Source organism: Cibotium barometz, chromosome 16 (assembly GCF_041138505.1).
Source record: "Cibotium barometz isolate CiBa-2024 chromosome 16, ASM4113850v1, whole genome shotgun sequence".
Lineage (NCBI taxonomy): Eukaryota > Viridiplantae > Streptophyta > Polypodiopsida > Cyatheales > Cibotiaceae > Cibotium > Cibotium barometz.
In genome coordinates this window covers 49040063-49053798 of record NC_141061.1, presented here as the reverse complement: position 1 = coordinate 49053798, position 13736 = coordinate 49040063, and the positions used below count along the sequence as shown (strand labels likewise).

The 13736-nt window shown below is 42.2% G+C and overlaps 1 protein-coding gene across 1 annotated transcript in view; it reads right to left on the bottom strand.

The window, feature by feature from the left end:
• LOC147630696 (V-type proton ATPase subunit B 2) overlaps window positions 1-13736 on the bottom strand; it is a 41655-nt gene that overhangs the window by 17730 nt on the left and 10189 nt on the right. Inside the window, exons 7-8 of the mRNA XM_086810657.1 lie at window positions 4155-4363; window positions 3934-4062 (exon numbers count right to left, since the gene is read on the bottom strand). Coding sequence (XP_086666783.1) covers window positions 3934-4062; window positions 4155-4363 — 338 coding nt within the window. The remainder of the gene's footprint in view (window positions 1-3933; window positions 4063-4154; window positions 4364-13736) is intronic.

The window sequence follows — 13736 nt, the reverse complement described above, 5'->3', positions numbered from 1 at the left end:
ACAAAGCAGCTAAGTGCATATTTGTGGGTTATAGCAGTGGCAGTAAAGGCTACCGTCTCTTTAATCCTTCCACACAAGATTTTGGACAACAGAGATGTATTTGCTGAAAATTCAAACCAGCCATTGGCTGAATTTTTTGGACAGCCACCTTCGGGCCCACATAACATGTTTGAAGGACTTCTCCCATTGGGAATTGATGGCTCAACAGATCAGCCACCAACTTTTCCCGATGGACAGCATTTGGGTGCTCAAAATCAACATATGAATGAGCTCATTATACCTCAAAATGTGGAGGAAGCAGTGGAGCAAGAGCAGACAGCAACAGAGGAGGCTAGAGTCGTGCCTCGTTGGCTGCTCCGTACTTTACAGGAAAGCAAACTTTCAACTCCACTTGGTAGCAGGACACGGGCTGGTTCACGTAATGCAAGAGAACACGCGGATGTTGCTTGCATGAGTACACTTTGTGATGAAGATGAGCCAGATTCATTTGAAGAGACTCATGAGAATGAGCATTGGATGCAAGCCATGCAAAATAAGATGGATTCTATCCATAAAAATAGCACTTGGGATTTGGTAGACTTGCCTGTTGGCAAGAAGCCCATTGGCACAAAGTGGATTTACAAGTTAAAAAGAAAGTCTGATGGTACCATTGACGGGTACAAGGCCAGGCTAGTGGCCAAAGGACATGCCCAACAAAATTTTGTTTTATGTAACAAACAGCAAACTATACGTTCACATGACATCTTTGATACACTCCTACCTTTGTACAATGAATGCTCAAAAAGGTCAGGCCAGGATTTGTCAGCTGTGCCACATGGAGCCAGAGACACAGTTACATTACATATGTCACTGTCCAGTATATTATGAGATACGAGGCCGTTTTCATTGCCTGTTTAGAGAGGGTTTCGGACCACTTTCTAGAGTCATGAGATACCAGGATCAGAGATGCCTCGGATTGCTGCAAATCAACCCATACCGGTTAAAAATCAGCTCAAATTTAAACCATAGATCAACCTATTGATGGGGCAATTGTGAATGATAAAGTGGATGAGGAAAGGGAAGCATACATGCATCCAAGAGTATGCCAAAATGGCTGGTGCAAACATTGCGGGACAGCAAATTAGCTAGTACCCTACCTTGCAAGACACGTATAAGTTCTCATCATGCATCTTATTCTTTTCTGAATCATGCTCTCATTGCCAGTATATGCAATGAAAAGGAACCTGTTTCCTTTGAGGAACCACAGGAAAATGACCATTGGATCCAAGCCATGCAAGATGAGTACAACTCAATCCTCAAAAATGACACTTGGTATTTAGCAGATTTGCCTTACAGTAAAAAGGCCAGTGGATTCATAAGCTTAAGCATAAAGCTGATGGTAACGTTGATCGCTACAAGGCAAGGCTTGTTGCAAAGGGTTCTGCTCAAGACAAGGGCATTAGATTATGATGAGACCTTTGCACCCACGTCTTGTATGACTACAATCATGTGTATTATTGCATTGGTAGTGCATCATGGTTGGTGGTTGGATATCAAGACTACCATCTTGAATGGTGACTTACATGAGGAGGTACATGTATCTCAACCTCATGGTTTTGTTGAGAAGGAGCAAAAATCTAAAGTATGCGAGTTAAGAAAAGCTTTATATATCCTTAAGCAGGCTCCTAGAGCATGGTATGAGAAGATAAACACATACTTGGTTGCAAATGGTTTTTGCAATAGTCCAACTGAGAGTGCTTTCCATGTCAAGAGAAGTCAAGATTGTTTTTTAGTCATTGTTGTATACGCTGATGACATATTGCTCGCAAGCCCTAATGAGGAGAAGATTTTAACCTTCAAGACTGAATTAAGTATGTCATTGAGATGACAAATTTCAACTCATTACATTATTATTTGGACATACAGTTTATGATGTTGCAGTCAAAGTACATATAGAGGCTGCTTACATGGTTTGGTCTTGAAGACTGTAAGCCTATTGCTACACCAGTAGAGACATGTACTAGGCTTAGTTTCCACGATGCAGGTGAACCATTTGATGCATCACTTTATCAGCAGGCTCTTGGATGCCACATCTATCTATGTAATACGAGACCAAACATTCAATTTGGGATCTCCCATTTAAGCAGGTTTATGCACAATCCCGAAAGTAAGCTTTGGCAAGCTATTTAGATACTTACAACATGGCACTCACTCCCTTAGCCTATTCTATGCTATGCTAAGGGAGGTGATATTCAGCTGTATACTTTCAGTGATTCCGATTGGGTTGGATGTTATGACATGCGAGTGTCCACTAGTGGCTTTTGCTTTCACATTAGTGATTCACGTATATCATGGCTCAGCAAGAAGCAGTCGACAAGTGGCCACTTCAAGCTCTGAAACTAAGTACAGGGCAGCTTTTACAATGACTGTGGAGTGTATATGGCTCACATGTCTTTTGGCAAATCTTGGTGTTGGATAACAATCCCCCACCTCCATCTTCATTGACAGCCAGAGTGCATTAGCCGTTGCGAGAAACCCATGTAGGCACTCTTATGAGTATGTGTAAGTAACCTTATCATGACTCATTCTCATCAATCTACTTTGAGTGTTGTACTTCCATCTATCTCTTCTTGCTTGCTGTATCTATGTGTGTGTTGCTACTTTGATCTCCACTCCAACAAGAATGTCCATCCTTAACATATAGATATGACTTAAAAGTAATTAAAAAAAGCTTATGCATTTTTCATACTAAATCTAGAACTTCATTAAGCATGGATGGAAGTTTATAATGGTATCTACATACCAAACTACTTCCTCAGAGCTTCCATGCTCTTGTTTTGCTCAAATTAGTCCGAAATAAGCTATTGGAGCCTCCACATTCCAGCTAATTAGGACTCCAAAAGAAACTACGAGCATACTCAACATGAGGAGACAAATCCAGTTATACAGAGGGAACTCAAATTGAGGATGCTGGTGGCAAGAAAAATTTCTTGGAATGCAGGTTTACTATTTTACCGTCAAAACAGCAGCCTAGAGGAAAAGCTGGGTTTGTGTAACTCATCACATCACCAAATTCTCCAAATTTTAAGGCAAAGAGAGCCCTTAGATTATATAAGAAGGATTTTGATCCAAGGTCTCAAAAAATTTGAGATTTAGACCCTCTACCCTCCTTCAAACTTGCTTTGTCTCTCCTTAGGGCCTTGTTTTTTATACCAAGAATATAGATGGTAAGAGTTTTTTATAATTTTCTTGTTAGGAATCAAATCTAACCAGTGTATTTTCATGATGAACTCCGGCCATAAGGAAAAAAATAGCATGTGAAAAATCCTCATAGGTGGCTTGTAAAAAATCTGCAAAGGTAGCCACTTAATAGGACATAAGAGGCCCACAACACTTTTATGTCCTGTTACTAAACTAGTGCGAAGGTCGATGTTTGTGGAAAACCCATGAATCTGTGTGTTTGGGATTTAATATTTTTGCACACAATCAGCTCTCTAGACACTGATGTGGGAAGCCTATATTCTGTTTTAAAGTATAAAGTGTGTAAAGAAGGCCTTCACCGGCTAAAAATGCTGTATGAACTGAAAAGTCAGAAAGCCAGCCCATGCTTCCTTAGCCTATTTCCTGGTGAAACAAACGGAGCATTCGGTGTAGTTCGGAACTCACCCGATGTACATGTGGATGGAGAAGAATGGAGATGGAGATGGAGATGGAGATGGAAACAAGAATGTGAGATGTGGATGTGGATGTGGAGACAGGGACGAGGGAGACAATGCGGAGCAGGATGCCCGATGTGGACATGGACCATGTAAATGGAGAGATGTGCACTGCAGTTACTCGCCCTTTTCTCTTTTCAACTGCCTAAACTCCAAACTAGCATTTAAAATGTCCTGTATAAGCCACCATTAAGAGCCAATGATTCAGCTCTACACTATTAAAGAGGTATAAACATACCAGATTCAAAAACAAAGTGACTCGTTCCATGGATCCATTCTCTTCAAAATCTCGCTTAAAAAATTGTGCAGTCTCCATGTTTACCCCCATGGCTGCAAAAACTATGGCAAAATTATCTTCTTGGACATCCTGGGGAAACGAGCAAGGAAGCACTGTTAGCTTCAGTTGAAAGCAATGCTATACATAAGCTTGCAGAAGCTAGTCAGGGTTTAACCTTATACCTCCAGTAGGTTTTCTGAATGCTCCAATCGTTTCACAAGGCCTGCTTGGCGGCAGATTTGCGCTGCAATCTCGTTATGAGGTAAACCTGCTGCAGAAAACAGAGGAATTTTCTGGCCGCGGGCAATGGAGTTCATGACATCGATTGTGGAGATTCCAGTCTGTATCATTTCTTCTGGGTATGTTCTCTCACTAGGATTGATGGAACTGCCTGCACAAACAACCCAACTCAGATATCCAAAAAAAAGGCTTGTAGCATAATCAAGTTACAAACAAAACAACTTTGGACCTTTCCCATCCAACAGGGAGACTCCCCACCCTAATCATCATTCAACCATTAAACTAACTTGGGTAATAAATCACCACACTAAATAATTAAAGATTAATAGCCCTATGCAAAGATCAGAAGAACAAGCAAGTAGCATCAAAAGCAAGGCTTTCAGTCCAAGAAGAAGATGGTCCATACAGATGTTTCGAGTGCCATTAGGTGGAGCAGCAGACACTCAAAAGAAAACTAACTTCAGTTGCAAGTGGTTCTGCAAGTGGTTCAACAATTCATCAAAATCGTTTGCCTTTCTCAACTGTATCTGAGAATCCGTCTAGCTACCAACTATGCACCTGTACATAGTGGAGTCCTCTAAAAGCTTACCTGTATCTGCGGAAAGCTTAGTGTTCTTCTCTAGAGTTTCCTTGAGCGATATTGAGCTCCATAGATAGAAAACTTTTATGTTTCTTGCTTGTTTTGATAAGTAGTAGGGGTTTTCCTTGGTCAAAGCAATGTTCATCCAAAGGAGACCTTTTCTCTACTTTGTCATGTGCACACCCGTGCCAGACTAAACCTTAGCATGAACATCATTAATCCCTGATTAATCATCAGTTAGGACAGCAGTTAGGTCATCAACATCATCTTCATCAGAACCATCAAATTAGCATCATCATCATCATCATCAAAAGTAGAAGCAGAAGCATGAACATCAATAGCATCAACAAAATCACCATCATAGTCACAAGAAACATTTCAAGGTTTTTTTCGTTTCAAGGTTTTTCGGGTTTTGTTTCTTGCCTAAGAAATTGCGAGATTTCAAAAAATAAATAATTTCATAAAGTATAAATACTTAAAGACCTTACAGTAGCCATCTAAAAACATAGTGTATTGATGAAGAAAAGGTATCTTCTCACGCATATTTTGGTGAGGCATTATGGCAATTTTGCTTGATTAGATGCCACAGTGGTTCAATCAAGGACTCTTAAGAAATTGAAGAAGAGAAGCTAGAAATTGGGAAAGATTTAAAACATTGAAGGATGGTGTATGAAGAAAAAGAAATAAGAAGAGAGGAGAAGAAGTGCAAGGCAGAAGAAGAGGAGAGAAGAAGAGAATGAAGGAAGGAGGATTAGAGGTGAGAGAAGTAGCAAAAAATGGAAATGGGAAGGAGGGCGGCAGGAGAAGAAGAGGGAAGGAACGTGATGAAACTCGCGGTGGGTGCCCGTGGGACTAGGGCCTTTGACACACTTGTTGATACCATCAATGCATATTAAAACATTTAAACATGGCCACAGCCTTAACACATATCCATCATCACTTTGCATAAAACATAAAGCTGGACAAAACATCCACAAATGCTGAAAATGGAGCTTGCACGTGTGACACCGCATAGAGGCCGGAATGGGCCGACCCCCCCTTGGAGTATTTTATTACCCAAGGAGAATAATATCATGTACAAGCTTTGAGGACCCTACTCTCCCCACGGGAGATGCCGGATTATCCATATACAAATGCCATAACACAGCCCAACACGAGGCAACCAAGTCGGAACATAGGCTGCAGAAATGCCGAGCCAACAATATAATCCATATACCTCCGTGTGGGTACTGATTCTTCCCCAAAAACCACGGGTCTTCATGCAATAGAAAGGGTACAGCAAGTATAACTCTCCATTCAGCCGGTACAGTCGGTACGATGGCTGGTACAACAAGTACATCAAGTACAAATGCTGGTACAATAGGTACAATGACTAGTGCAGTAGGTACAATGGCTAGTACAGCAGGTACAATGGCTGGTATAGCCGGTGCGGTGGCAAGTACAGTGGCTGGTACAACCGATACGATGGCTGGTACAATAGGTACAACAAGTACAAATGCTGGTGCAACGAGTACAATGGCTAGAAATCATAATAAATGATTAAATACCCTTGCCTTCAGTATTTCTTCGCGATGGAAGCCTCCAAAACAGTCTCCAAGAGCCGGTATTCTTCATGGGCAGCCTTCAAGAGAGAGAGAAAGAGAGTAGCCATCATTAGGGAAGCTTCAACGGTGGTAGAGGCTAGTGTGCAGCAAGAGCGCCTCCATTAATGAAGAGAGAGGGCTCCAATTTATAGATTTGGGCCTCCCATGAGCTAAAATGGCAAGAGAAGGCTACGATGACAAGTGGAGAGCCACACAATAGCTGAAGTGACAAGTGTGAGGCCACTTGTCTCACTTTGATCCCTTTTTCTAACAAGTGTCAAGCCACTTGTCTCACTTTGGTCCACTTTCTTGCCACATGTCCCAATCTAAGAGATTGGTCCTTCCATAATCTTTACCTCTAAAAATATCCCAACTGGTAGACATTCTGTCATAGGCACTTTGCCAACTCTTGGTATCTGCTCAATTCCAGATGTAATGACGCGAACAGAATTTCCATCAGAGTCGGGCCAAAAATAGCAACTCTCCTAAATTTTAGGAGTGTGGTCCTTTGTATTCTAGGATAATCCCCCATTCCCAAAGTTTGTACTTTCCAAATATTTAAACATCCTGGAGTCCACCAGACCCCTTTCAGACTGGGAAATGTCCAGGCTGGTGACATCCTCCCCAACTTCTTAAAAGTTGTCCGCAACTTTAAGCTTCAAGTCGTATATTCAAGATATAATCATGTCCCATCGATTGGGCGAGACGAGACAGTCTCAAAAATCCAGTATAACTGAAGAATCCATGTCCCAAAGAAATGGGCGAGACTAAATAAGTCTCCATAATACCAATATCAAAATCATGTCCCAAGATAAATGGACGAGCCAAAAACAATCCCATACGTCCAAATATCATAATCATGTCCCAAGATAAATGGGCGAGACAAATCAGTCCCATAAGTCCTGATATCATAATCCATGTCCCAAGTAAATGGGCAAGACAAAACAGCCCCATAAGTCCAGATATCATAATCCATGTCCCAAGTAAATGGGCGAGACAAAACAGTCCCATAAGTCCAGATATCATAATCCATGTCCCAAGTAAATGGGCGAGACAAAATAAGTCTCCTGCCAACAAGACATCGGTCAACATGATCCTTGGCATAGAGGTGGGCTCAAGTAACAAGATAAAACAATCACTCGCAAGCATAGATAACCTGGTGTTCCATAAGCATTTCTGCTACACATAGTTTATAGGCATTTCGGCCACCAACTCACACTACCCTCTCAAGTGCCCATGTTCCCTTCCATCTGCTCTCTATTGTTCCACCCTCACATGGTAGAAACAATCTTCAAGACAGCACGTAGGACAAGAGAACACTACACAGGGTATGTTGTGCTTGTCACTACCCTTTGAAGTGCCCATGTTCCCTTCCATCTGCTCTCTATGGTTCCACCCTCACATGGTAGAAACAATCTTCAAGAGAGCACGTAGGACAAGAGAACACTACACAGGGTATATCCACCCTCACATGGTAGAAACAATCTTCAAGAGAGCACGTAGGACAAGAGAACACTACACAAGGTATGTTGTGCTTGTCACTACCCTTTGAAGTGCCCATGTTCCCTTCCATCTGCTCTCTATTGTTCCACCCTCACATGGTAGAAACAATCTTCAAGAGAGCACGTAGGACAAGAGAACACTACACAAGGTATATGAATCATGAGTTTCATAAGTCCAATGCATCCCAAATAAAGGGAGCCATAAAGAATAATCCATCCCAGTAAAAGGGAGTCATAAACATAATCCATAAACCTGAGGATGAATTCAAATCCCTAGAAAAGAAGTCCAAGAATCCATAGACCTGTATGCCATACCTTTTACCACATACTCCGTGCTAACCACACACCTTGGAGTAGAGGTGGACTTTATCCATAAAAGCATCATATCCATGAGATATCCAAAGATTTCTTCTCTATAAACTCGGACACATTCGTCCATAGAAATTGCTTGTGAAGCCCAATATCTATATAAATCTCGTCCAAGAAAGAAATCTCCAAAGATATAATCCATCCCAATAAAGGGAGCCATGAAAAGAATTCATCCCATTAAAGGGAGCCATAAACAATGTTTCCCTGAAACCATCTCAAGGCAAACCACAACACCTTTCTCCTTGCATGGCTATACAAGGGTTAGTGAACATCAAAAACACTTCATAGTAAATAGCAAAAGCACCAACTTTGCAAACTCAAAGTATACTTAGCTTTTCTTTGCCAGGTTGGTCATGAAGCCAAAAAAAATATCTCATCACCATATCCTTAAGATATCCTGAGATATACCTCCATATAGCTTGCCTGTAAGCTTGATAATATAATCCACAATATCCATATGGAAAGAGTGCTAAATGTGTGCATATAAAGCCAACTCCATACTTCCAAGATAAATTTTGTGAATTCATAAATCCTTAGATCAACAAGCTGTCTACTGCTCATGCTCTTGCTTCATAAGCTATGAAGCGGTTGGCCATGCTTAACAGCAATGATGGTAAGTGTGGTCCCCACTTGAGATCTTTTCTCTTCCTTATTGATAGAAGGAAACCTCCGCTTCCAAGAAAGCCTATGCTCTGATACCAATGAAACTCGCGGTGGGTGCCCGGGGGACTAGGGCCTTTGACACACTTGTTGATACCATCAATGCATATTAAAACATTTAAACATGGCCACAGCCTTAACACATATCCATCATCACTTTGCATAAAACATAAAGCTGGACAAAACATCCACAAATGCTGAAAATGGAGCTTGCACGTGTGACACCGCATAGAGGCCGGAATGGGCCGACCCCTCTCCTTGGAGTATTTTATTACCCAAGGAGAATAATATCATGTACAAGCTTTGAGGGCCTTACTCTCCCCACGGGAGATGCCGGATTATCCATATACAAATGCCATAACACAGCCCAACACGAGGCAACCAAGTCGGAACATAGGCTGTAGAAATGCCGAGCCAACAATATAATCCATATACCTCCGTGTGGGTACTGATTCTTCCCCAAAAACCACGGGTCTTCATGCAATAGAAAGGGTACAGCAAGTACAACTCTCCATTCAGCCGGTACAGTCGGTACAATGGCTGGTACAATCGGTACGGTGGCTGGTACAACAGATACAACAAGTACAAATGCTAGTACAGCAAGTACAGTGACTAGTACATCAGGTACAATGGCTGGTACAGTCGATACGATGGCTGGTACAGCAAATACAATGGCTGGTACAGCAAGTACGATGGCTGGTACAGTAGGTACAGCAAGTACAAATGCTGGTGCAACAAGTACAATGGCTAGACATCATAATAAATGATTAAATACCCTTGCCTTCAGTATTTCTTCGCGATGGAAGCCTCCAAAACAGTCCCCAACAGCCGGTATTCTTCATGGACAGCCTTCAAGAGAGAGAGAAAGAGAGTAGCCATCATTAGGGAAGCCTTCAACGGTGGTAGAGGCTAGTGTGCAGCAAGAGAGCCTCCATTAATGAAGAGAGAGAGCTCCAATTTATAGATTTGGGCCTCCCATGAGCTAAAATGGCAAGAGAAGGCTACGATGACAAGTGGAGAGCCACACAATAGCTGAAGTGACAAGTGTGAGGCCACTTGTCTCACTTTGATCCCTTTTTCTAACAAGTGTCAGGCCACTTGTCTCACTTTGGTCCACTTTCTTGCCACATGTCCCAATCTAAGAGATGGGTCCTTCCATAATCTTTACCTCTAAAAATATCCCAACTGGTAGACATTCTGTCATAGGCACTTTGCTAACTCTTGGTATCTGCTCAATTCCAGATGTAATGATGTGAACAAAATTTCCATCAGAGTCGGGCCAAAAATAGCAAATAGCAACTCTCCTAAATTTTAGGAGTGTGGTCCTTTGTATTCTAGGATAATCCCCCATTCCCAAAGTTTGTACTTTCCAAATATTTAAACATCCTGGAGTCCACCAGACTCCTTTCAGACTGGGAAATGTCCAGGCTGGTGACGCGTGATCAGGAGGATATGGAGGAAAAACAAAAATAAAAAAATCCCAGAAAAACCGGCTGCGGGGAAGGGAGGTGGGTGTGACGAAACCTAAAATTTGGGTAAAACTACCGTACTGGAGAGGTTTCAAGGTTTTTAAAAACCGTTTCGAAAGCTAGAAACAGGTTTTTTTGTTACTATGATCACCATACACACCATAGGAGGACTTGGCACCTTGTCGGCAACCAGCAAGGTTGCCCAAGCAACAGGTAGCCAAGGGCAAAAGGCATAACAGAAAGTGTCGACAGCACTAAGTCAAGCACAACAATAGAAGGAATTTTAGCATGATTATTTGTCCACAGAATAGGCCGACTGCTGAGAATAGGCCGACTGCTGCTGGTAATGGCTGACCTATACCTCAGCACCATATATACATATTCAATCAGAGATCAGTTCCATCAGGCAGTTCATTCATTCATTTATAATTTTCTCTCTCTCTCTCTCTCTCTCTCTCTCTCTCTCTCTCTCTCTCTCTCTCTCAGACTATCACTTATATTCAGCATGTATACACGATCGACAAGGATCGCCTCCCCGACTAGTGTAAACAGAAGGGCAACTGCACAAGGAAAATCTTAACAATCATGAAATCTGAATAAATACATACGCATGCCAGATATAAAGATGATAACAACACTGCACAATACACCACACTAGGGGCCAAAAGATGGGCTGACAATAGTCAACCAGCCCTCAAAAACCCTAAAACAGGTCATACAATAGTAGTCTATGCTCCAGAAGGCCACCAATCAGTAGATACCAGCTTGTACCTCAAAAACGACCAACCTTTTGGCCTCCCGGACAGTCGACCAGCCTCTGTGTTTTCCCTGGATAGGTTTATACGGAAGAGAACACGCCCAAACAGTCAAGAACAGTCAACCAGCCTCTATTTGGCTGTTTACAGCTTGCCAACATTAACAAAAGCTTGCATGATGATTGGACAGCCACCGTCTTCCACTTGGATGAGATTTCACGCGAGAGAATCCACCAACTCTGCCCCCAAACAGGTCGACCAGCCCTCAGCCACCAAAAAGCAAGCGCCTACCCCAAAACTCGAGTTCTACTCTCGTAATAGGGCTTCCTTGCTGAGAATAGCCCACACGTATGCTTTTTTGGTCCAGAAAGGGCACCTACTAGAAGTTGGCCCAAATACTGTCCACGGCCCGACTTTTGGCCGCCGCGTTAAGTCCTGCCCAATGTGTACTCACTTATAAGTTGTCCGGTCACTTATAAGTGAGTGATCCTGCACCAATAATTATTAGCATGTGAAATCATAAAGCTGTAAATTGAGTTTTTGGGGATACTTACCACCCGCAAGACACATGTAGACCACCTGTTAGCCCCAAACAGGTGTGCGCATACACGTCCGTAGGGTGCCCAGGCGTCCTGGCCCCATGGACAACGCAGGCAAAAATCTCAAGCATTGTCCAGGCAAACAATACAAGTCATCCAAAGATAAAATCAAAGTCATGCATACACATGAGTGCACCTAGACTGGAAGAAACACCCATCTACTCAGTTGTATCCGATGAAATGTCCAGGGCTCATGATCCTTCTGGAACCTTCCTAGAATATAAATACAAAAGATCTCCAGGATAGCTATTCCCAAAGAATTACATCATGTCAGGCTCCATGAGCCATACATGTACACCATGTCAGGCCCCACAAGCCACACATGTACTCTACACCAGCCATACATGTACTATCATGTCAGGCTCCATATGCTACATAGACACTAGAAAAAGCAAAAGCTGTGAGGAATTTTGTGACTACTAGCACTAGAGTCCTCTATGCAATTATACTGAGAGAGGGAGAGGGAGCGATTGAGATGAGCTAGACTGCCCTTCTCCTCAAGGGCACAGCCACCACATTACGATTGGGGCTGCTCTATTCCAAGATGGTAGACCAGTTGCTTTCGAGAGTCGAAAGCTGGACGACACTCAATCTCGTTAGTCAACCCTTGAGAAGAGCTTTACACTGTCATTTACACTCTCAAGGTTTGAAGGCATTATTTATATGGCTCCAAGTGTGTGGTATTGACTGATCATCAGTCAATCAAGTATGTGTGATGCAAATGATTTGAGAGGACGAAAAGCCAGATGGACAGAGTTAATGCAAGATATTGATTTTGAGATATGCTATCGCAAGGGGTCCACGAATAGTGTAGCAAATGCGCTTAGTCGGTTTAGAGAGGTGAATACTTTGTCGTTCATTGAGATTTCCACGGACTTATTTCAGTCATTGAGAGGGCTTTGCAAGACTAATAGTTATTTTGGTCCATATTGGTAGAGGATCTAGGACGAGAGCTCATTGATTGACCAAGACTCGGTGATTGAGCAACCTACGATTCAGGCTGTGGGAGACCAGTGAATGATTCGGAATGGTTTACTGTTCCGTAATGACAAAATTTGTGTACCGCAGATCTCGGACATTAGGTCCAAGATTCTTAAGGAGTGTGGGGTACACAAGACATTAGCTTTAGTGAGACACTTTCTATTGGCCAAAGATGAAAGAGTATCTAGAAGATTATGTCCTCAAGTGTTAGATTTGTCAAGTAAATAATGCTGAACACTTTAGACAGGCTGGGATGTTGCATCCTTTGCAAATCCCAAGTAATGAGTGGGAAAGTATTTCCATGGATTTTATCACCGGATTGCCAAGAACACGTCAAGGCCACAATTCTATTTGGGTTATGGTAGCCCGCTTGACAAAGATGGCTAGATTTTTACCTACACGGAAGACTCTTACGGCTAAGCAATTAGCAAGACAATTTATCGAGCAATTGTTTAGACTGTACGGTTTATCGCACGACATAGTCAGTGATAGGGACTCTAAGTTTACAAGTGACTTTTAAAAGCTTGTTTTTGAGAAGTTGTAAATAACTTTGAATCTGAGTTCCTCAAATCATCCTCAATCTGATGGCCAGACTGAAAGGGTGAATCAGACTTTGGAGGACATGTTTCGTGCATATGTCTCCAAAAGACAGGATTCATGGAAGGATTATCTTCCTATGTTAGAATATGCATACAACAGTACTAAGCATACGAGTGGCGGTTTTAGTCCTTTTATGCTTACGTACGGAGTTCAACCTAGATCACCTATTACCATGGGATTTTCAGGACTTCAGCATGATGCAGCACGTACTTTTTTGCAAGACATGCAAGAAATGTTACACGTTACAAAGGAATCTATTAGAAGCGCTTAAGACAGAGACAAATTTTATTCTAATAGACATCGTTCACCAAGAGAGTTCTCTGAAGGAACGATGGTGTATTTGCGAGTTCCGAAAGATTCTGAGACTTTACCAACGGGTCGATCTCCGAAATTATCCCCTAGATACTGTGGACCATTTCGGGTTAA